The sequence below is a fragment of the Amblyomma mixtum genome, chromosome 2 (genome assembly GCF_055824585.1).
Source record: "Amblyomma mixtum isolate Tamu chromosome 2, ASM5582458v1, whole genome shotgun sequence".
NCBI lineage: Eukaryota > Metazoa > Arthropoda > Arachnida > Ixodida > Ixodidae > Amblyomma > Amblyomma mixtum.
Genome location: NC_143013.1, coordinates 68,066,363 through 68,091,190, shown reverse-complemented (window position 1 = coordinate 68,091,190; position 24,828 = coordinate 68,066,363). Strand labels below are relative to the sequence as shown.

Genomic DNA, 24,828 nt, shown 5'->3' with positions numbered 1-24,828 from the left:
AAACAAAGTAATAGATGCAAAAAAATACTGAAAGAATTTATGCGCCTTGCCGTGGGATGACCGCCGAAGAGATTGCTATAGCAACAGATACCCCCATTACCTCCTCTCTTTCTAACGGTATGGAGGCCGTATAAGCTTTTACAGAGTGTATTTGCTCATTTAGTACTTAGCTTCTAATTAGTGGGACATTAATCACAACAATATTGATAACACTTTCTAAAGCATTGCACGTGAGCTGCACAAGAAACAGAGCAAACATTTACTTAAAACACACGGTACGCGACCTCAGTTTTGTACGCTTAAGAATGCAAAATATTCTCAGGAGATGACCAAAGAGAGGCTCTTTGTAAACGTTGCAGCTTTTTGTGCTTTTGGACAAGTGTCTTTCTTTGTGATGTTTTCTCTGTTGTCTTCGGGCGCAATATCGATTCAAACTCATAGTTTTTCAGCGCAACAGCACACACAAGAAGGACACCAAGAAGCACAACAAGAAGGACGAACTCACCGCACGGGGTCTTGTCCGCGCTCGCACGTGCCTGCAGCATTTCCGTTTCTATCTTTAAGTGTTTGTGTGCCTGGTCGGCTTGACCCGTGCATAAAATCTCTACAAATACGCTTGTGCATACACTACTGACCTCATACCTTGCATAAGCAAGACCGACCTCATCTAAAACGCGGAGTGCAATTAAACGTAAATTAAGATAAAAACATGTTTGCGCCTAAACGCCCATAACCAGCGATGATTCTAAGCAGACATGTCGTACGTGCTACGTCATCGCTGGGTGCTTAAAAGTGACATAACGAAACAGCAGCATAACGGTTTCTTTAATGACAACCTCCTTTGTGTGGTTCCGTGGGTACGCAAGGAATCAAAGCATTAAACAGCACGCATGTATTCTTGCAGAGGGGTAAACTGCAACATGGATTAGAACGCTATTTTTTGTGTGTGTACATTCAAGGAATAAATGAGCGCATACATAGGCACGCTGACAAGTGCCAGTCAATACGTAGGGCTGGCAAACGCGCAGTGGCTTGCAAAGCACGCCGCGCGCAGCGTGCACACCTGACTAGCGAGGGAATTCAAGAGGAAAAAAGAGGTGTCAAGGTAAGACTCAAGATATTACGAATAAATAAGTTTTGCACAGATGATTCACAACTCACTATAACGGCCAACACAGCGAGATGACTCCATTTGCCTCTGGTCAAGCCGGCAATTTGCTACAACCCAACTGCAAGGCTCCACAGGGTCAACACAATCTTCAAGATGTCCCAATTTACCTTGCTCAACAAGTACGTCACAAATATATCTCAGAATATCCTTCTTTACTTACTTGGTGCGTAGCAGCATGCTAGCCTTGGGCTACGCATGTTGCCTCTGGTCGCGTCTCCTCACCGCATTGTCACTGCGTGGGAGCGAATATGGTCAACAGACGGCCCAGCTGGCAAAAACGACCCTGCCCTGGATTCGAGGAGCGCCACACTTGATGCGTCCTTAGCAGTTAAGGTATTTCTGTCCACCTCAAATTTTAGCAAACCATAGAGAGGCACCACTGAATACCTTGAAGAGTGAAAAGTTGTTGCTGAATAAAATTTGTTCCTAACATGTGATTGAAATTGTGTTTATGATATTGAAGCAGGTGCAATTCTGTTGTCATTGTCTTTGCTTCTCTGTTTTATGGGTACACTTTCTCATTGCTTCAAGATTATCGCCAGACACTGCGTCCATTTTTTTTTTGCCCATATATTTAAGAGCGCTCGAGTTTGGCTGACTGTAGAGTAACACGGTGGCGGCTGTGACGCCTCTTGCAAGAAAAAGGCAAGTTAAGCCCAGTTTATTTACGAAACTTGGGTTATTATGAAAAATCCCATTCGGCATATGTGCACAAGCCAGACGCTCCGAAGAGGACACTGAAGCTCCTCGTTATATTCGGGTCGATGTAAATCAACGTGATGGCATATGGATGCAAAAGGCCCCTTTTAAAAACAGCTGGTCGGCACCGTCCTTGCACTTTCGTTATCCAGCTTCAAGTACAGACAGACACTGTTGCTTGACGCCAAATGAGATGCGCGAAGGTCAGTGGGCGTCTGAACGAGCTTCACTGATGTGGAAGCTTAATCAGCTAAAACACTCGCGCGCCGAGATACGACTTGTTTTATCGCAATAAACAAGGTGCTCTATGTGCGTGAGCAAAACGTGATAGAACAATAGTGCAAGGCGAGAGGAGGTCGCCAGTAAGTCGGCAGTAGTGTGTCTAGTCAAAACGGCCCTTAGTTTTTTCTGTTGACTGGCCGAAAACGTGGCCTATGCAGACTGCGTTGCTACTTCAAACAGCACTTGTAGCGTTTGTCCTGTCTGGATTCCTTCTGTGTGGGTCTTCCTTTTGCGCTAGCCCTTATGTCGAATTATAGCAACCAACTAGTCCAATTAAAAGCCTTGGCACTTGTACGAATAAAACCACTGAATTTGCTGCACTGTCTCCTTTTCCCTTCAGAAAGCCACTACTCATATCCATCATTCTCCTTGTTCTCATAAAAAAGAGAGGGCGCTGAGCTGGCCTGTTCAATGTTTGCGACAGTCACGTGACCATATGGCGCAAGCAGTGACGGTACTGATTCCACGTGTACCCTAGTAACAGATAAGCATGAACGGTCTTATCATTTCTTTGTCAACGCTCTTTCGGACCGTCAGAAAAGACCTTCGCGCCATTCAGGTAAGTACTGAAAGCAGGCAGAGCCGCAGCGGCAGTTCGATTCTATTTGTTCCCGATTGTTTTACACGCGGCCTGATAACAAAAAAGTTTGCTTCGAAGTTATATTTGGTACGCGACTTTTGTGGTTCAGCCTGGTTCTTGCCATGATTGCTGTTATGCATGAAAGCGGCACATTTTTTTTCTTGTGGCATAATACTTCTTTAATTTTAGGCAGCTTCTGCATGGACTAATGCAGCATGCATTATACTTCATTTAGAATTTGCTACCGTGAATTGTAAATTTCTGGAGTTCCAAGTAGCAGGACTGAATATAACCTTATTCCAGGTCAATAGGGCGATGTTGGCGACTAATTAGATGTGCGCTAAACCAGTAACATGAACACATGTAGAAGTGCACGTTCGGCTTAATGCGCTTATTAGAAAATATCTGAAAAACCCTTCATTTTGTGATTCAGCGGCAGCTGTCGATCTAAACAAAAAAATCCAGTTAAAGTCAGATAATGATCAGTATCTTGTTTACCGAACCGACAGTAATAAGCAATTGAATGTTATTGTAACTACCGGTAATATTATGCATTGTTTCAGCTCTCCTAATCTTGAGAAATTTTTCAATGGTTATTTGTCGTGTTCCTGAATAGTCCCGTGTGGGTATGTGTAGTTGAAAAAATCAAGCTATATCAAATACAGCGTACCGATTGTGGAGTGCTTAAAATAGTAAGCAACTTGCCGCATATGGCATCACCATTGATGTCCGCACCGAGCCAGTGTGCATATAAATGTAATCATCTCAGCCTTTAGAATGAATGACCGGTACGAGCTATACAGAGATAGATAAGGAAAACCGTTAACAATTTTTGCCTTCTATTTCCGTGGCTTCAAAGTACTCGACAATCACAAATGTTTTATTGGCTGCTAACCGGATTCAAAATATACCTTGACTGGCTACTCTGCCATATCAAACGCTGTGCTCTAAAGTAAAACATGTTTTTCCTGAGTTTTTTCAGTAGAAGGATGTTCGAGATTGAATCACGTTATTCTGTGCAGGGAAGAAAAAATAAGCGAATATAAAAGTCGAACATCGAGAGAAAACATTCTATTGTTAAGCAGTCTTTTTTAGCACTTTTTACAGTTGCTTTTGCCTCTCGCTGCTATTGAGCTGTTTTTGCGGGAATGCCGCAAAAAGACGATTGCACAATAAGGGCACGGCCAACACGGCTGATAGGCGGCCATTTAGATAAATGTTTTAGGGGAATCCCCCAAGGGGGAGTAGATTTGTAATAAGAGATTAATTACTCAATGGCTTCCACCCAAGCGCAGCCATGCGGCTACAAAGGAAAACTATACGGCTTTCTCAGAAACTTCGCAGTTAACGAAAAATTCATCCTGGCCCGGGGTTCGAACCCGGGAACACCGCTTCGCCGGAGCCGTCGCTCTACCAATTGAGCTTTGCCAACTGGGAAGGCGAGCTTATGGTAGGGCGAGAGCGAATGGATCAATAACTCGAAGTGGGAAGAGTAATGATCGGATGTTTTAGGGGCCATTTAGTGTCAGCACAGACTGCATCACACAAACACTGACGAAGTAGACTAACATAGTAAAAATTGATTGCTGTAGATCGAAGAGTTGAGTTAGTTGGTACCTTATTTGACTACGAACACAACGCCTCGACAAGGGGCGAATGTATTGTGCCGTGGACTGCTTCCGTCTAGAGGCCACAGTCACAGGATGTGCCAAGCGCTGGTCCTTCCTTCTTCGTCTCTTGTAATGGCGCTGTGTTTGTAGTCAAAAAGTTGATTATTGCGTTTCGCGCTATGTAATATGCAACGTCCGGAGAGAGTACATGCAAATGGATAAGTATTTACCAGTTTTTACCAGCATAAGCATTTGCAGTGATCGTCGACTACTTTCGGCGAATGTTGTGGCCATGAATTCCTCGCATAAGTTTCTTTTTATGGCTAAAAACATGTATTGCACTGCATGAGAACTGCAGAATATAAAATCAGTCAGCAAGCATGTGTTTAGATGGTTTGAGTGGTAAGCCGTCGAGGCATATTTTTCACAGGGATTCCGTGAAGCACGATAGAAACACGGAATCGCGCCATCCGGCTGATGGTACGTCATTTTATGATGTAAAGGCAACAGCTGACATTTTTAAGACTGCCGTGACCACCCCCATCATCAGCGCTGCGTGGCAGCCTCAGTACGATAGGGCAGTTGATGATGATGTCCTCGGGCTTAATGGCACATACCGACGGTAGGGGATTGGCCATAGGGCAGTTCCCGCCTCCTTCTTTCGTCTTCTACCTAAATCGCGGTAGCGCTGGCCATTGCCATGCTGCACCAATAAACTGCGTCTTTCTTAAAATGTTTCCGATTGGTTTCATTTTATGTATTTTCTTTTTTTCTTTTATTTTTTGCTTAGACGTTTGCCTAATAGGGGCTGAGGCTAAAGGCACAATGTCGCCTGACAGGGCCTTAGCCCTCTACTACATGACAAACATGTAAATTACAAAAGTCAAGCGGGCCAGTACAAAACAGTATCGTTGAGAAGGACATACAACGAAGTTCATACAAAGCTAATTAAAACAGATGCCTATCAGTCCAGTGGAAGCAGACATCTAACGCTCGTAACTTTAAGCCTAATGTGAACAAATGGAACAGCGGATAGAGGAGGAGGTGATATGGAAAGGAAGAGCGGTAACTGTTCCATTAAGTCTGCATTGGTCTCCGCATCTTGGGTTTGAGCCCGCATCCTTGTGCACAGTAGATGAACCTGAATTGTTGCTTGAGAGAAGGATTGAAGGAAGTGAAAACAAAAAGTGGAGAGAAAGGAGGACAGGTACAGTGCATGCACGCCGTAGATTATGCCTGGATGGATTCGGCTGACTTCCTCTTGGGCTAGCGTTGTTGCAAATCACCGTGCTGCATGGCTCAGTCGCCACTTTAATGAGTATGTGTTGGCATTAAGAAGCAGGAGGATAGTGCACGGACCAGTGTACTGGCACCAAATGGGCCAGTCCATGGCTTGCAGGAGTCATGACGGCGTTTCTGAGAGACTTGGGGGGCGGACAACCGCGGTGCAGGTGGCTTTGAAGTGTGGACAAAAGCCGGTTGCATCATACAAGTAGCAGAGGCACGTCGTCCATTTGAGGCCACGCAGGAGGGAGTCGATCATGCGCTTGAAGGTCGCAGCGGCATTGCAGAGGACGAAAGGCGTGACTTTAAACTGGTACCAGCCGTTTGGGGTGGCAAAGGCGGTTTTCTCACGGTTCCCTTCCTCGAGAGGGCTCTGCCCGTATCCTGAGCGAAGATCTATCGAGGGAAAGTATCTGGCTCTGTGCAAGCAGTCAAGAGCGTCGTCAATTTGGAGCAGGGAGTAGACGTCTTTCTTTGTGATGTTACTCAGGTGGCATTAATCGACGTAGAATTGCCAGGTTTGATCTTTCTTTGTGACAAGCACGACAGGGGACGCACAGGGACTACTCGAAGGCTCGATAATGTTGCTGGACGACATCTTTTCTACTTCGATCTGGATGACACGGCACTCAGAGAGAGTCACCCTATCGAGTCGTCTATGAACAGGGCGGTCATCGCCGGTGTAAATGCGGTGGGCGATAACAAAGGTTTGCCTGAAGGGACGGCCATTAAAAGAAAAAATGTTGCTGTATAAGGACAAGAGGTTGTGAAGACCTGTGAAATTAGCAGGGCACAGATCGTCCACAATCATCCTGGAAGTATGATCCGAACGGGAGGGCTGCGATGCAGGGCCGTTGGAGACATCAGTCTTTGGGTCAGCAACTAGAGTACAAACTGCGCAATTGGTCAATGGGGACAGGTGAGCAAGTGAAATGCTGGTGGGAAGAACTTGAGGAGACAGGCTGATGTTCAGGACAAGCGAGTTGGTGCAGGTATCGGTGATACGGACAATGCTGTGGGGAAAGACGACGTTACGCTGCAGAATAATCACAGTAGTGATAGGGCAAGGGACGTAATCTCCATCAGGGGCGGGAGAAGGCGACATAATGATGTAGACGGCAGCTTCATGTGGGAGACGAGCAAACTAAGTGGAGTGAAGGCGAGGTGAGCTGCTGGAGTCGTCATAGCAGAGGGGCAGATCCAATCGGAGAAAGCTAGAGGAACGGTCAATAAGAGGTGAATGGGCGGCTGAAAAGTCAAGGCCAAGGATTACGTCCAGAGGGCACCTGATGAAAACGGTTAACAGAACTGGAATATGACGTCCGGTCGTGCTGACTCGCGCAGTGCACATTCCAGTCACGGCAGCGGTGCTGCCATCGGCGACGCGAACGAAGGGCATGGCGGCGGGCGTTAAAACTTTCTTGAGGTGGCGGCGCAGAGATGAGCTCAGGACAGACACTTGGGCGCCAGTATGAATGCAAGTGGGACCTACAATGGGCGTAGCAATATGATCTTATGAACATATGAACGAGGAAAGCCCCTTGATAGCTCCACCAAGCCTCCATGTGATCCCATAACAATCCCGAATTCTTCACACATTCTCATCCAATGCACCCGTTCAACCAATCAGGCAGTATTTATTTGAGTCCCGCTGCGGCAAAAACTGCCCAAATTCCTACCATCTATACTGGAGCATTACAGCAGCTTTGTCCTCTCAAGGGTCAAAAGTGGTCGAAGTGGACGATCTATGAAGGAGGTCGACAATTTGGGGAAGGCTTCAGTATATCGCATTTATTTTCTCTTGGATTTCTGTGCTACATGCTTGATTATACTATTGGATTTCCTGCACCACTAATAATAATTTAGAGCCAATATATGCGATGAACCTGATGGACTTGCACGCCTTCGCAATATAGGCTTGATAATTCGTGGTTCTATATAGGACACTTTCTCATTGCTTGATGAGCAACAAACAGGATTCACTGCCACATAGCGTTATGTACTAGTAGCTGAATATGTACTTCGTAGAAGACCTCCGTCACAATGTGTCTCTACACTCGGTTTTGAAGCGAAAAGCTTCACTAGGCTAGTCAACACCGGGTCTGGCGTGCACCGTGATCAATTTTAGCCACAGCGGCACATGCGCGAGTTCGCCGCGCGACGTCAATGGACAGGCGCACGTGGTCGGCGGAGCCGCCGCCGAGCACGGCTCCGCCGGTCGACCTTCGCCGTCGTTCGCGCGCTCTGCGCGCGTTTACCGAGTGTGCATCGGCGCGCGCTCGGCTTCCTCGTATGATGCTACTGGCAGCTACGTGTTTACCACAGTTACCCCGCATGCGGAAGGAGGGCTATATAGCGCGCTTGCCTACACCGTTATCGTGGTGCTCCCAGTGCATTGTGCACGAAATGCGACACCCATGACGTCAAACAGTGTATAACTGCAGCTTTTCGCTTGTATATCCAGGCTTAACCAGAGCTAAGCCACTGCCAATTTTTTCATTCAGAGGAGTGGCCTAAATTTCAGCAAGCTGCCATAGGTTAACATCTTGACGCCTTGCTTTACTCCGAGTCAAGTGATTTCTTTAGCGCATAGCGGTATTGAATTTTTTTTTCCAATTCTAGCGGATCGCTAGCATCCGAGTCACACTCAAAGATTAAAGGTGCTTTGAAGACGAATCTCAACTCGTATGTTTACCGTTGGAACTCGATCTACATGTTCCGAGCTTAGAAACCTTGAATTAATGCCCTGTGCGGCCGATTTCCCTAATTTAAATCCGATTAACATAACGGCTCCCACCTCTTTTTTTTTTTAATTCCCCGCAAACTGTGGCAGGCGTTAACCAACCGTTCAACCAGTCCCATGGCGGCTTGCCGCTCTGCCATCGGCGGAGTGATACGTAGTGATCGGCGAAAGCAAAGAATCGACGTGTATTTTTATTTCCGTGGGCCTAATTTGCAGCTATGTAGTCTCTGACTAGAGCTATTTATTAACAGAAACCTAAAAAACAAAATAAAAGCGAAAGCAAAGCCACCACGGGACTGCCTGAAAGGCACTCCATGCGTTGGTTGACTCCTCCCACCATCTGCGGGGAATTAAAAAAACAAGGTGGGAGCCGGACGTTATTCACATTTAAATCAGAGAAATCGGCCGAACAGGGCCATAATTGGAAGTTTCTAAGAATGCTCGGAACGTGTAGCTCGAGTTCCCGCGATAAAAAGACGAGTTCAGATTCTTCTTCACTGCACCTTTAAACTTTCCTTCCACAGGTCGCAAATTGAATTTCTCAACGTAGGGTGGTTGTTTCCCACCCAAGATGCACCATCATGATTTTTGTTTACTCACTGGTAACTTCATTGCCATACTTTACGTTTTAAGGCTTCTCATCTTGGTTTCATCATTGTCATATACTGCATTCCGTCAGAATGTAGGGCCCATACACGTGTCATTACTAATGCGCCGCTTATATAGACAAATGTGATAACGCGTTTGTATTGGCGCTACGGCCATTATATTCGAGCGCACATAATATTCTGAGTTATTTGTCAAGGTAAAATCATTGCATACACGTAAATCATAAATACAGTGGGGTCTGCTTCGTGTGTGGGGTATATTCATCGACATATCTATTATAGGTCGCAATCACATACATCGTTCTTACGAGAAAGTGTTCTTCTCTCTCCCCCAAAAAGTTGTGAGCTCCTGCTCGTGTGCTTTGCCTTTTTTGACAGCAGCAGTCTTATGTCTGACCCCAGGGCACAAAGTCTAGTTACCCTTGATTCGTCCCAATAATCGGGTGTGTCCTTCTTTCGTCAAAGTGCATAACTTGTTCTCCATTTTGCTCGCCATTCAACTTATCGAAGGCTTGGTTTTTCACGCGGCCTCGATGAACACAGCACATACTTTCTTGAAGATTTGGTATAGGGCTGCAACCAAAGTGTAGTTGCTTAAAAGTTTCGAAAAAAAAATGTGTGCAGGGTTGCACTAGGCCGTTAGCATTCAGTACCATTTCTAGCGTTTCATCTGGGGACGAAAGCTATGCATGCTCAAGAAGATGTCATTCGCGGGGTGTGGGGAATCATAAAGCTCAACATTTTCAGGAAAGAGCACGCATCTACAGTCTTTGCCTAAACTGCCATGGCCTTTTTTTTTTTTGGCTCCGAGAATGTACTTTTGCTCGGTAGCTTCCGCAGTGGCTGAGTAATTTGGGCGCTCTGCTACAGAGACAAAAGTCGAAAAGTCAAATCCCATACGCAATGTATTGATTTCAACAAAGGCAAATCGCTAAAAAGCCTGTGTGCTTTGCGATATGAGGACACGTTAAAGAGCCCCTGGGGGTCGAAATCAGTGCTGAGATCAGCAATACGGCGCTCTTCATAGCACATGTGCTGCTTCGTCCCCTACAACCTTAATAACCCTAACCATGCATTAGCTTAGTCAGCAAGAGTTGTCAGTGCTTACCAGGCAGAATAACATTGATAGATTACACGGCGGTGATATCTAGAGAGGTGAAAAAAAATTCAGGGTCGTAATCATCAAAGAAAAAGCCGGGCATATTTTCTAATCCTAGCAGTACACTCATAGTGTAAAAATGCCCGTCCATTGGACTGAGATATCTCGTAGTGCGGCCGTACCGATAATGGAGAGAGAGAGTGTTTATTTCCCAAGTCCAGATCGTCAAGCACCTTTTTTTACGGCGAAGCTATCTGGAAACTACAGAGCAAGGACCCCGTGCGCGAAAATCTACCACAAACAACTCCTTCAGCAGTACGGCCCCACTAAGATCTACCCAGCGGACGTCAAGGCTCGAGTTCAGAATAGCGGCGACAGTTTCGCTATCAGCAGTAATTTAAGTATCCTATTTCCCAGTGGGACTGCTCTGTATGTACAAGTGCCCGCAAAAGTTTTCTGAACACGAAAATTGCAACAAAGCCTAATTACTGGGCGCCCTAAACATTCATTCATTCATGAAGTGTGTGCTTTGTAGTTCTTTGCGCCACCTGGAAAATGCAACCCTAAGTGCCTGTCGGCGATTTTAATCAGGGAGAAATTTGATGTGTTTCGTAATTTCGGCATTCCAAAAACTTTTGTGGGCACTTGTACTATGGGCACCAAAACGTTTACGCAATCGTAGTCTTCAGAAAATTATTAATTTACCACTATCTAACAGCCAAGCCGCCTGACATGGTTGCTAGTGAGAGGAGCACGCCCGTTCCCCGTCATAACTTAAGACATTTCAGGCTGGTGACTTGACATGGCTGGCCAGAAATATCTTTTTTCGGCACGCACGCATCTTGTAAGTTTTTGCTGTCGATGGTACGTAGCGCTTCTTTTGTAACCATTAGAAGACGGCACTGTGGTATTGGCCACGTGGTTACACCGTGTGCTTGCGATTACATCCCATGAAATGCAATGAGAGCTTGTGTCTACAGAAGTGGTCAGCGAGGCACCCTGATAACTACAACCGCCTGAGCATGGCCCGGCGCTCACACTAAAAAGCGAATGAATACGTATGAACAACAACAAAGCCAACAGCAGCTCGTTAGACGTCAGTGCGCTCAAGTTGGTCTCCGTGGCTTCTGAGGTTTAAGGTGAGGCTTACTCCTCAGGAGCGTTCCAACATCACTTTTTCATGTCCGCCAGAGCAGGCCTCTGCTGGCTGCAGAGGTTGTCTTCGTATCACCGGCTGGCATGGACTATCTTTTAGACGCTAATTAATTAATGTACCTTAGCAGAAGCTCACTTTTGTCCACCATTGCCCATGATGATCGTTGAGAACTTTGAAGCCGCGCCTACTCCAAGCACAGGACAGACCTTCTGCTTTTAGGCCACGTTTTCAAGCCAATTTTCGTGATGCTGAATGGTTCCTGTCACCTTTCTCAGCTGCTCTGGAGCACTATACACCAAGAAAGCCCTTCATTTGGAAAATGCGGACTTCTAGGCAGATGAAATGTTCCGCTCCTAACAGCCTTTCCTTACAGCGAGGCTTGCATTTTGAGCCCTATGAATACGAAGGCCAGCAGTGTGCGTGAACTCTTTGAAGAAATTTGCATGAATAGTTTGGCTATGGCTTCTAGGAAGAACGTAGATGCCTATGAATTGTTCAGTACCCACGCGGAGTATTGTAAGAGCGGTTGACTTGTTAACTGCTTCGATAACCCACGGCGCCATAAAGAATACCTGTGTGAGAAGACTTCGTATTGCTTTGCTGGTGCCTGCTTTCTGGCCTCTGTTGCTTACGTCAGACACTTTATAGATGATGGGTTTGTTTACTAAGACTTATAAAAGTCCACGTTATGCCATTCTTCCGATGACTCACTAAGAGCGTGCTGTGCAGCCATGTTAGTCACTCCTCCTGGCTAACCGCCGCCATTGCATTTGCAATTTTTTTTTAAATTTAACTCTGGCATGTACTGTACATGCAGTCCTCAACTATACAGACCTTCGTGAATTAGAAATACAGAGTAAATCATCAAGAGCAAAGCAAACAGAGAATACCTAGCAAATGAAAGAAAGTAAAGAAGTGCACAGCGGGGCATAGATCCCTGAGGGCGGGAATACGACGAGCAGACCAAGTTTTCTACCGATAACTGTATCAGGGCATTAAGCAGTATTCTTGGTAATGAGTGTCAGCATTTCACCAAGAATTAGGCGAATTAAAGCAGAGTTTTAGAGTCCTTGACGTTCCACGTAAACGGCGCTCGAACAAGGATCATGCATTTCGTGCCCAGAAATTTGTTCTTATTCAGGAAGAGAGAAGAGTTTTCTAAAGTGCGCAAATCTAAGTATACGGTACTGCGTACATGTGAACCCAATGCATGAACAACTTTATCAGGAGTTTAAACAAAACCGTAATCTAGAAATATTGCTGAGATACGTAGAGCGACTAACAGTTCGATACATGCTAATCGCATGCGCAGAAAAGGTGAGGCCGCCAAGCCTGGATTGTTAGTAGAGATAAGAGCTTTTGCTGAAGGTCGGTATTTTACCATTAGCTGGCACTTCAGCCAGTTTTCTTGCACCAGCATTCTTGCGACGAGTTGTAAAGGCTATAGGAGCCTGAATTTAGAGCATTGAAAAGGAAGGAGAAGAGATTCTGCGCGTGTGGTGTGGATCGGCCGCTACCCTTGCCCTATAAGACGGGCTTCAAAAATACTCTTACAGTGTGCTCATTTTAAAAGCCTATTGCCATGCTTGCCCCTTTAAGAAAAATCAGCAGACTGAGCAAGCCTGGTCGATATTGTTTTTGCAAAAAGATACTGAAAGCCGTCAAGAAAAGTGGCAAAAATATTACTACGGCCGACCTTGCTGCTTCGTGGGCAGCCATTACAATCTATTATATTTGTTGTAGTCGGCGGTGAGAACCAAAAAAAAAAACAACTAGTCGTGATCTAGTGTGGTCTCCCCTAAACAGAGGACTTGGACTGGGAAAACAGTAAAGTGCTTGGTGCTTTTTATTTTCATACTGATGATGATTATGGTAAGGTGCATTTGGTACCACGCGCCGTCTGATCTTCGGGGGGTGACAGTGATGACTCTTCTGACTCAGATTAGGTACAAATCACTGAGTCTAAACCGGAGGGAGATAGCTCGTCTTCAGACGAGAAGCTATATTCCCCAAGTTGCGACACTTTGCATACAGGATGTCTCAGAGCTCTGCCCATGGCAACCGTACTCAATAACGGTTCCATAAGTGCACTAAGAAGAGTCGGCGTCCCAAGCAGAGAGCAGACATGCGTTGCATGTGTGCAAAATGCGCCAAAACACTATCGGTAGTTCCGTGCATTACAGATTATCACACGGTGAAGGAATAATGAACAGATGTTGCAGTTTCGAGCGTTGCAGCGACCAAACTACGCTCCCAAAAATGTTTTGCTCTTATTAATATTTTTAATCTTTTTGTTCGTTCAAAATTACCAAAATAAACATTTGGCTACCCGGGAAAGCTTTTACAGAAAAAAAAATCCACGCTGTGAAAAAGGGAGATCGCAGAGAAAACGTGTTCTCATTATACTCTCAAAGCTCACATCAATGATAATGTTTTTATTTGTATTAAGGTAAGGGTAATATATAGCCTTCCTGTGTGCATATTTTAAGCGAAACGTACTGTGAAGGCAATAGATTATTTTATGGAATTTTAAGCTTTGCCAGCGCAGTGACAATGTAGAAGTGTTCCGGTATGCATACAGTGTGATATGGACCTCTTTAGGAATATCAATGTAAGCACACGCTGCACATTCACATGGGAAGGCCTGCCAGTGCTATGAAGAAATTTTGACGTGCGACGTGTGGCACAAGATTTTGAAGGTAACTCCACGATACTGATCCCATGTCAAGATTACTTGAACTTCAAAGCATTCATAATTGCTCGAGTTCCGTGATGAACAACATTGGATTGATCCGATAGTCGTGATGGTCATGACAAAGAAATGCCATCGTCAAGAGTTCACTGTCGTACAGAACTTAATAGTGCCGAGAAGTGTGCAAAGAGCGGCCATTTTTTCTTCTCCATTCTATGCTTCATTGTTGACCGCTGCAGCCCCAGACGCTTTGAGCGCCAAATTCACTTCAGGTTTTGTGTGTTCATGTATTCGCCAGAAACGGATATTCGAATAGCAAAATGTATGGGAAATTATTGGCGAATATGCCACGTTAAAAGACATTGGGTATGAAACTGCAATCATTTGTAATTTTTTTAGAAATTCATGAGGCTGATAATAGACATAAATATAGATAGACAAACAGCCGTTGTTGGGTGCTCTTATTCATATTTTTTCTGTCTTTTTCCTCTTCTTCCAGATAACGCAGTGCCATTCTGAAGCCTACTGCATCTGTAGTGACTCAAAAATGTATAATTTCTTACCGTTCATAACGGTCTCTGCGACCTCAATATCCCTTCTTGTCCAATTAAATTTTCTGATTATCCTCGTCAGCGCTAGCAGAAGTACAGAGTTGTGGAAAGAATTTAGGGCTCCAGAAGGGTACCTCCACAACGTTCTGCACATTAGCACGATGGAACGTAGCGACGTGATAATAGTTGGTGGACGAAACAGGCTCTATGGACTTTCAGCAGAAAACCTCTCACCTGAAATTAGTTGTGCCACGGGGCCCACTAATGACAGCCTGCTGTGCCCCCCCTACCCCCTCCTCTGCGACAGCCAAAGATTTTCCACGAACAACGACAACCAGATTCTTCTGCAGATAGGCTCCGAGCCTCTCATTCTAGCATGTGGAACAACATCGCAAGGAATGTGCTCAGTGCACGAACTATCGAACCACTTAAGGGCTAGCAAACCGATGGACAAGCAATTGCCTATCAATTACGTCGCATCAAAAGCAAGTACCGTCGCTTTCTTTGGTAGCGGGAGCAACGCGAACGTCTTATTTGTTGCGTCGACGTATGACGGCCGGCCTCTTCACTACCACCCTTTTGCAGTGTCTGCCAGGGTACTGAATACACCGGAGTCCTTTAGCCTTCGTTCATCTGCTGGCATAGCTAAGTCTTCCATAAACAGGCTCGGTTTCGACAAAAATCTTGAGCTTTCTCGCTACTTGTACGGCTTCAGTTACAAGGGCTTTGCTTACTTCATCGCCATTCAGTATACAGAAGATTCATTTCAGACCTCCGAGACGAGACTTTTACGTGTCAGCGAGAGTGATCACTCTTTCGGAACACACACAGAGCTGCCAATAAGATGTCCAAGAAAGGCTGACGGTACGGAGGGCCAGGCCACGACTGCCATCAGCGCGTCCCTGGAGCACTCGACTGCTGGGAGCAATACCAGCAATAAAGTCCTTGCCGTTGCTTTCGGAACTCCCTTCGACGGTAGTTTGGTCTCTTACGACCCGAGCCTGGGCTCTGAGCTCTGTTTCTTCGACATGGACAGCGTGGAAGCTGCTTTCAACGAAACATTTGAAAGTTGGGACAAGGACAAGACGAAGGCTAGAATTATGAAAGTCTTCGGAAAGCACCAGATACAGTTCAATTTCGCTCCTTGGGTAAGTAAACGAACCTTTTTTTTTTTACTTTTTTCTGCACAGAAAATAATGCTTGAACCAGTTCAAGCTCTGAAGACATTTCAATATTTATTGCCAATAAATAGCCAATAACAATGTAACAACAACTGAAAACCTTCAAACGTTCTCTTAAAGTTCAAAAGACCAAGAAATAGCCCATAGGCCTGGGCAAAGAAACTGGAGGTGCGCAATAAATTTCACAAACGTGGCTTCCTAACTATGTGCTTGTGTCTTCCAAGAGTTTTGTGACTGATCTCGTCAAATAATACTTTTTCTACACTCCGTTAGGTTCATATTACATTAAGTAGTTTCAGTTAAGTAATTTCAGGACTATGGAAAGAGTATCCAAGAATAGGTGGCCCTAGTGAAAGCGTTATTGGGAGCGCGCAAGAAGTACTCGGCTCCGGCGGATATCCTCAACAAAGAGCAGGCCACCACGCTCAGGCGACTACAAACAGACACCTAACCAAGCAGAGCCATGTATCATAAAATGTGGCCGAACTAAGATCCCCACACCACACGCGAAAGCGTTCGCGTGGTGTGGGGGCTACGCCACAACGTACCACGCCACCTGGAGATGTGAAAGAAGCCCTTTATTACCAAAGATAAATAGCCCTAGACTAGAGCATTGGGAGGCCCTCCTACTGACTCCAACCCGAGCACACAGCTTATGCTGGTGACGAGGGCCAAGGCATCGGCGGAGGCCAACGGGATCCTGGAATAGGGAAGACCGACCACTGAAGCTCCACATCTATCTATCCCCCACCCCCTACTCCCTAACTCTTCCTTTTGCAACGATAAATGTTTTTACTACTACTACATAACAAACATGCCGATCCTTGTTTTCTTTTCCAGGGCGTCTAAAAAGTGATAACTCTTCTAGTGTGTCTTGTACAGCACTAGCTGTTAACTCGAAAGATCCCGGGTAAAACGAGCTTGTCGTCGTCGGCGTAGTAGCAGTAGTTGCAGTCAAAAAGCGTCCTTGCAAACAAGGGCGACCAGGAGAAAGAAGGTTGGGGGGTACCACACAGGAGGCGCCACCCCACCAACGTCCATGCAAACAAGCGCGCCACCCCACGGGCGTGCAAAGGTGACCAGCCTGGGCACATAGGCCATGTCTTCTGACCCGCGATAGCGTTCTCAATATGCGCGAAGGACGCAGGGACAGGCGAGCTTGCGTTCGTAGTTATTCCGCGTCTGTACTGGCAGGTAGTGCTGCCGAATCGGTAGCGCACTCCACACAGTCTGCGTACTTTTGTGGGTGGTCATAACCGCATGGCATCTGGCTCTAATTCTCCCCTAACCAGCCGTGTAGTAGCCATCAAAATATTTAGTCCCTGCTTTACATTTTGCTTTCAAAGGCATTTTCTTCAATAAAAAGAGTTGCGTTGTACATTCGCAAAAGGTTGCCTGGAGGCCGTCACTTTTTTGAATCCTTCAGACCTTGCTATCAGAATAATTCTAAAAGTGTGCCTAGTGGCATTAAAGGAGACCTACTGGCAGACAATATTGCAAAATGCAATTTTTTTATGCATACAAATGCAAACAAGGAGCGAACGCTACATGTTGCTAGGATATTGAAAGCAGTGACTGGTCTAACAATAAATTACTACTTATAGCTCTGCCTGTTTTTTGCTGTGCTTGCAGGAACAGAGTGATGACAGCAGGGAGGCCCGCAAACCAAGCGTGAATAGTTACATCAGGGGCCGAGTCCCAGTCATCGGCCATGCCACTCTGAAATTCAAGGAAGGACTTGTGACCTCTCTTACAGTAATGCAACAAAACGGAGTCATCGTTGCATGGGCGGGCGACAACAGTGGCTACCTCCACAAAGTGAGAATAACACTTTTTTGTAGCGAAAGCTACACTACTATAGCTTGGTCTCATTTCACCTTGAGCCTCCGAATGACCTTGAAATCACCTTGAGATAAGTTATGGCTAGTGTTGATATGCACGTATACCTAACCATGTGGGGTCCACTTAGTGGACCACCTTTGACTTTAAACTTCGAACTTCAACTTTGACGTTGATATTTGACCTTGAACTTTGATCTTGAACTTTGACATTGAATTTTGACCTTACAAGTTGTCAGGAGAGGTAGTAAGAAAGCCATGTGGTAACCACGTTGTGTCACGTGGTTCAATTCACTGTTGTGACGTAAGGTATGGAGCATATATAAGTAGAGCTGTGCGCTTGACTTAGACACTATGGAGGAAGGAGACCGCACTTATCCGCGTGCACCCATCCACGTTCCCTTCGTCAGGCTATGGCAACGGCGTCAAGATCTTAGTCTTTGGCATTGGCCTCACCATCAATCAGTCTCTGTCTCCATCAAGCCAATCAATGAATACAAATAAGCGGCTGTGAACTGGTGGAGAGAATTAAGATACAATAAAAGATGTACCAAAGATAAACCATGTTTAATCATGAGAGAGACTTTAATGAATAACAGAGAGGTCTGCCTGGTTATCACCCTAGCATGCTACTTCAGAGCATGTTATGAGATTACGCTTGTGCTGCCACTGGAATGTTTGTCCTCATGTATGCCCCATTAATTGCAGAGCACGGTTGTAACAATGATCTCACTGTAGCTTCAAACCACGTGCTCCTCTCGTATCTATGGGCATGAATGTGCATCGTAGCTTGCTTCAGAGTGGAGCATATTGATTCAAAGTTTCCGCTTTGACCTTCACTATCATTCGGACAATGCTATTGTGTTTGTGATAAAGGTACAATGGCTTTGCGGCGCAAAAATACTTGTTTTCGCATTCCGGAATTTTACCCGCATTGAAACTGCATTCCAGTGTGTCAAATGGCAGAAGTAATATCCGGCTATTTTGTTGAAAGATTTAGTAAAATATGCTAAGTTCTATGTAAATGGCCTTGTCGTTTTGCGTTACACCCACGTATTCAACGGTATATTTGCAGAAGTTCTAAAATTAAAGAATCTGAAGCGGCGTATAACGCCGGTTTTTACGACCTATATAGGGAGCCTCAAGTGATGAAACTTGGGGTCGTTAAGGCGTTCTCCTCCTCTGGTCAGCACAGGTAGGATCGCGCTTGCGTTAAATTTGAGTGCGTAAGCACTAATCAGACGGGTATCAAACCCGCGCAAAATCGTCCCTTGTCTGTTCGCAGCTGGCCCAGCGCGAGCGCACCGTCCCGCGGCGCTCGTCCCGCGATTCCTCCAAAAAACTCTCAAACCCACTTTATCACCCTCCTTTGGACCCCCGAACACGATGGCCTAGCTGGTAACGAGGTGGCTCACGCCTGCGCCCGAGGTTTCACTCTCTGGGCGCAGGCCGAGCTCACTGCGTGGTACCGCCTCCTCTCCTTTCATGACATATGTGACCAACATCACCTCAGTTGCCTTGTATAAACCCCTGCCCACCGCAAAAACTGCTCGGTATTGCTAGATTCTGTGGCGTCAGCTTCAGACTCAATCTTTTCCCACTCCTAACAACCTCCACCGCATCCACCCAGCTGTCTTTCTCTCCTAAGCTTGTAATTTCTGCCCGGCCAGAGACTTGCTTCTCTTCTAACAATTTGGGGCCTCGAAGCGTGTGGATTTAGAATGGTATACCGATTGTTGAAGGCATGGTAAATAGCTTATGTACGTAGAGCACTGTACCACTGCAGTGTACTGCGGTATTTCTGGTAATGTGATTTTAAGTTGGAAGATGTTAAAACACGTCTATTGTGAAAAATGCCTTGATATGTTGTCCTTCGAGTGCGAACCGATCTTGCTGCATCCATATGGTTGTACAACGTACCGTATACATTCAAGGAGCTGCCGGATTATTTTTGGAGACAAACACTCACAATCATATACCTGGCGCTACTGCTAAGTTTGAATAACTGTGAATCCTTCATATAATTTCTTAACAAAAATTAAGTGTGACCGTAATACAGGCTGCTGCTACTGCTGCCGGACGGCGCCCTACCCGCCCAATTGTGGCTTTGGCTTGTCTGCGTCCTGTATTACATTCCTGCTTTTAGTAAAGTATTAATAATATTATTATTACTGCAATAAATAACACGTGTAAAAAAAGTTCATCAGTTATGTGGCGCTAGTAGGTCGAGCTCCCGACCCAAATAACAGCTCTTCGATTCTGCTTGACCAAGTTGTTCTTTTCAGTGAAACTGCTTTTCTACGTCACTGCCCTATCGACCAATCAGTGTTTCCCAGTCACAATGAGGACGCTGGATTTTCCGAGCGAACAACTTAATCTTATCCTGTTTAACGCTCTATCAGCTACAATCTCCTTTAGCCATTTCTGCTGATGCGCGTTAAAAATAGCACCTCGTATAGACTTAGGCCCTTCTAGTCCCGGAAATGAATTCATCAGGGATATGAATTCGCAGGTTCATAACTGCTCTGGCATGATAATGGAAGAGCTGCATTTGAGCGTGGGATCATCGTGCTCCCATCCCATCTGTAGGCTGCCAGCACAATAACGCCCACGCAGTTACACTCTAGAGCTCTTATCATGCGCTTTCTCGTTACCCCGTTATCATGCAAACACCCACCTAAAAGCCTTCCTGTGACAACAGCGTCTGCATGTAGCGGTGAACCATTAGGCAGCAGGGCTAACGACGTGGTCACGCGCTCCGCACTTCGTAGACTAGTGCGGCTGACCGTGAGACTTAGCGTCAGTTTCGTGAAAATCGGCAATATGGAAGGTTTAGAAATTTTGCTTGGCGTTTGGAAGACAAGGTAGTTGCGATTTTTGACAGACGCATTTACACTTAGAGTCTGGGCTAAAAATAATCAAGGTTTCCAAGAAGACGGAATGTCCTATAGAGAAACCATCTTAGTGCTGTTGAATGTCGCGTGGCCTAGTCGGCAATGTTTCTTTGTTCCGGAAAATTAATTATTCAGTGAAGAATAGTTATCTAACGTTCTCAATATCGGCGAAGAATAAAGTATATATATATATATATATATATATATATATATATATATATATATATACAGAAAGTTATTGCAGATCTGCAGATAGTTTTGAAGAACAGCTGGCTGCAATGTATGCGTTAAGGTCCCATTTACGGTGCTTAATTTAGCGGCCTTGAAAGAAAGGCCGCAAAAAAACAGGTGCTCGAGCATATCTCTTGCCCATGCGCACGGGAAGCCCACTTCAGAGAGAGGCAGATTTTATTTTTCAAACGCAGTTCGGAGAGAGAGACAGAGAGAAACTTTTTAATGAAAGAGCAGAGAGTTTAGCCGGCGTTTAAAAATCACTGGCATGCTACTCTCCATGGGAAAGGAAATTTGGGGGATAAGGAAGGAAGTAGAGTGGTGCGGGTAAGGTAAAATGAAAGAAAGTATAACGGGGAAAGATGAAATGCGGCTATCAAATGCGTACTAGGGTGCATAAGCGAGAAATGATGCAACATACGAAATGATGAAGTGCATAGTACGCATTTCGGGGCTCTGAAGTAGTACCTCTGTCACGTTAAAGCTTTTTTTTTTTTTGTTTGCGGCCTTTGTTTAACGCTAGTAAACAAAGCTGCATAAATGGAAAATTGCTGCAAAACGTTTCAGCCGGCTCTTTTTAAAGGCTATCGGCGGTTTACGTAATGTCACTTTATTCCTTAAGTAATATTTAAATGTTAAAGTTATAGTAATTATGTACACTAATTTTTTTTACTAAATAATTAGCTTCAAGAACGAAAAAATATTGCCGACAAAGTCATGTGAGTTCCAGTACGACTACTTTGGTTTCACTCGCCTATGACAGGACTGGTACACCCGGGATGTGTGAGAATGACGTTCGTTTTCTGGAAATAACATTGCGGTTTTATTCCACGAACAGCTCGTTTTCTTTCATTTAGAACTTCGACCAACATTTACAGCTGCATAGAAAAAGTTCAGGTGGGCCGGTGCATAGCCTGCTTTTTATTTCAGGTTAAACTGCACGGTGAGTCTTCAAAGCTTCTGTTCTGGACGGACTTGACACACGGTGAAAACATTCCCATCGAGAAGAGCACAGCTCTAGACAGCAACGGAACATCTGGCTATTTCTTGACGAGGGACAAGGTAGGAAGGTTTTTTTCTTTTTGCTTCCGGCTTCTGGCCACGCTTTTTATTCTAACTACATGCCCTTTTGAAACATTTAATTCCCTCTCTGTTTCTGTTGCATTCAACGTCTGATAATGAGAAAAAGAAAAGGTTTATCTCCCATCACCCGCGGTACTGGGGCACGGCGATAACAACCTTCCACTATCTGGCAAAAATAAATCAAACATGACCACAGTAAGCAGGTCATCAGTGTATCTTGTTCCCTGCGTGCAGACACTAAAGCAAAACAAGCCATAGCGGTGCAATGCCTAGAGGGCCGCTGCGTTCAAAACATTCTCATATAAGATAGGAAAAGCCGTGTCAATATGGAACGTGACCGAACAACAACTACCTAGAGATCATGATCAAATATAGGAATGTAGCGTCCGAGATGTCCATTAGCTGCAATATTTTGGACACAGTTTTGTGCTCCTCACTTTGCCTTTACAGAAACATTTATAATGGCGAAGCTCTTGGCCAGGTTGCAGCTAGTTTAGAAAATACGAAAAAAGCTTAACAATGCTTTTCTCAATGACTAAGGGTTTCATGCTCACGCGAAGAATTCCTTAGACTTACCTCCATTATAACAAGCATAACCCCGAGCGTGCATGTACGCGCTAGGCTGAGCACCTGCCAGGCTTTTCTAGGTGTTTGTTCTCAAAGTAAATTAATCGGATAACATATTTATTGGATAATACGGCATTATTTGAATCAAACTAAAGATAATGTACATTTCCTAGTAACCTAAGCGTTTCAGAATAGTTGAGACTGCTGCGAACTTGAAAAGGAAGTGGATCGTGATTACATTCACTTATTTTTTCTCTCTGCGCACTTCTAAATACCTCCAGCTACCACCCCGCCGCCGCAACAGCTCTGGGTCAATATTTTAGAAGGTGTATTTAAAAGGATGTAAACTATAAGTTTATTTAGTGAGAGTCTTCATCCCAGACACGCCACCTCTCATGCTGAACAGGAGTGTAGGGCCGCTAATTTGGTGAGTTGGTGATTTATTTTTGAAGCTTAGCACCCGCTTAAACACCAAAGACAGAAAAAGAACCTAGGACAACTGCTGGACATGCGACATGACCGGTTGCCCTGTGTGCAGCTTCTATATCTCCGTCCTTTACGCTGGTGCCAAGTTTCAAAGGAGCTGTACCACGCCAAACATTCGTGGGTTGTACTCAGGCATCACATTCGAGGCAATCTGACGTTTATCCGTGTAGCGTCAAGGCATAATTACAACCCCGTCCACCTAACAACGCTGTTAGGTTCCTCTCTTTCTGCCGACGCTTTCCCATAAAGAAGGCATGACGCCTAATGATGTGTTCAACAACGTCAACGTACCTATCACCCCAGTGTCGGGAGAGAAGCGTGAAAAACATTATTACCTTTGTTTCGTTGCGCCTCAATGGTGGGGTGTGTAGACATAAAATTAGGGTAAATTGACATTCTCCTTGCATATTTTGTTCAGATATTGCTGAAACGGGTGCACTTGTTTGCTGATCCTGAATAAAGGTGATCAAGTTTCCCGTCGGATCGTGCGGCATCTACACCACGTGCTCCAAATGCCTGCGAGGCCACGAGGACCCACTGCAATGCGGATGGTGCGGAGGCCGCTGTGCACACGCAGCGGAGTGTCCCCAAGGCACGGAATTAGTGTTCGACCGCTGTCCCGTCGAAGTCCACACAGTAAGTTTGAAATCTCAGCAACTAAGTGCTTTGCAACTATTGTTTTTTTCTTCAAAATTGTCCGCAATCAGGAAAGCAAAAATGAGCTTCCGATGTACTAGATAAATCGAGAGGCACTGAACAACTGGGGCGACTTTTCCTGCCTGTTAATGTGTGGGCAAATTAAAAAATACTGGCTTCCTTACTTTGCCAAGCATATGATGCGGCTTGGCTCATAAAAACTCTCTAAATATGAAAATAATGTGAATGAGCAAAAGAAAAAAAACTGACCCCTTACTAGGCGTGAACGAATATTCGTAAACAGGGTACGAATTTAGAAGAGCAGTTGGTTTTTTTCATTCCATTCATATTTTCAGGTGCTGTAAGAATTTCTCGCATTTAAACCGAAACGGTTGCTATAAAAAAATTCGGATCTCGAAAGTGCATTGATAAAAATAAGTTTGTTGTCTGGGGGCAAGAGAGACGAGGATAGACGTCAGGCATCCAGCAACAAAGCGGCCGTGAAAACTGGCCGTGTAGCCCACACAGAGGCGGTTAATGGGTTGGTAATTGGTTTCTCAAAAAAAAAAAGCGAAATGACGCAATAACGGTTTTACTTCTTGGTGGACACCTCAACCGAGCAGTGAGTGAAGAGATGAAGTACAGAGTGAAAGAAAGAATAGAGAAAGAGGTGGCATAGGGGCGAGCTGTGGAATAATTTCGACCACCTTGGGATAATTAACGTGTACTAACAGTCCATGGGCGCCTTCTGCGTTTAGCTTCCATCGAAACGTAGTAAAAAAACTGATGACTCTGCTCACAGGCTATTACATTTTGTACGCTTTTCCCCCCTGACGCCGACGAAGAACTGCTTTTCACACGCAGTCAGGCGACCATCGTGTGTGTGCACACTGTGCCAGTAAAATGAATTTTTTTTTTCGAGGAAAAGAAAGGCGCAGTAGCCCTCTCACCTCTCCGTGGAATGCTCCCCCGCGCCGTCACAGAAGCGATAGTGGCTCGAATGAGTGCAAGATAAAATAAAGAAAGACGTACCACAGCGCATGGCTCCACATTAATTTAGACCACCTGGCACTAAATTTCGACGGTTGCATGACGTGCGCCTACGTCGTACAAAACCGTTTCTCTTGGCATTTCGCCTCTGCGGAAATGAAAGCCCATCGCTGCCGAGAGTTGATCCCGCGTTCTTGGGTTCAGCCTCTGAATGCTCTAGCCATTGCAATGACGCGGCAGGTGGGCCACGTAATAAGTTCTCAGACACACAGCCTCACGACGGTGAATAGCTGTCGGTGGCAGGCGCTGCGCAAGAGAGGGTTCGGCGTTGTAGAAGCTACGAGAGGTGGGTATTGGGCAGCGTGTGGAATACAGGGAGCCCTGAGTAAGAGGTGGTGGAGTATTCAAGAGTACATGGCAATGGAGAAGTGATATATGGTCCATTCA

The 24,828-nt window shown here is 45.3% G+C and overlaps 1 protein-coding gene across 2 annotated transcripts in view; it reads left to right on the top strand.

Moving 5' to 3' along the window:
• Positions 1 to 24,828, top strand: part of LOC149359645 (hepatocyte growth factor receptor-like) — a 68,534-nt gene that overhangs the window by 3,893 nt on the left and 39,813 nt on the right. Inside the window, exons 1-5 of one of the 2 annotated variants that reach the window (XM_089571789.1) lie at positions 2,672 to 2,711; positions 14,424 to 15,623; positions 17,289 to 17,474; positions 21,550 to 21,681; positions 23,218 to 23,391. In XM_089571789.1, the coding sequence (XP_089427915.1) occupies positions 14,472 to 15,623; positions 17,289 to 17,474; positions 21,550 to 21,681; positions 23,218 to 23,391 (1,644 nt within the window). In that variant the 5' untranslated portion in view covers positions 2,672 to 2,711; positions 14,424 to 14,471. Of the gene's footprint in view, positions 1 to 2,671; positions 2,712 to 14,423; positions 15,624 to 17,288; positions 17,475 to 21,549; positions 21,682 to 23,217; positions 23,392 to 24,828 lie in introns of those variants that run through there. The other variant, XM_089571790.1, reaches the window with a different exon arrangement.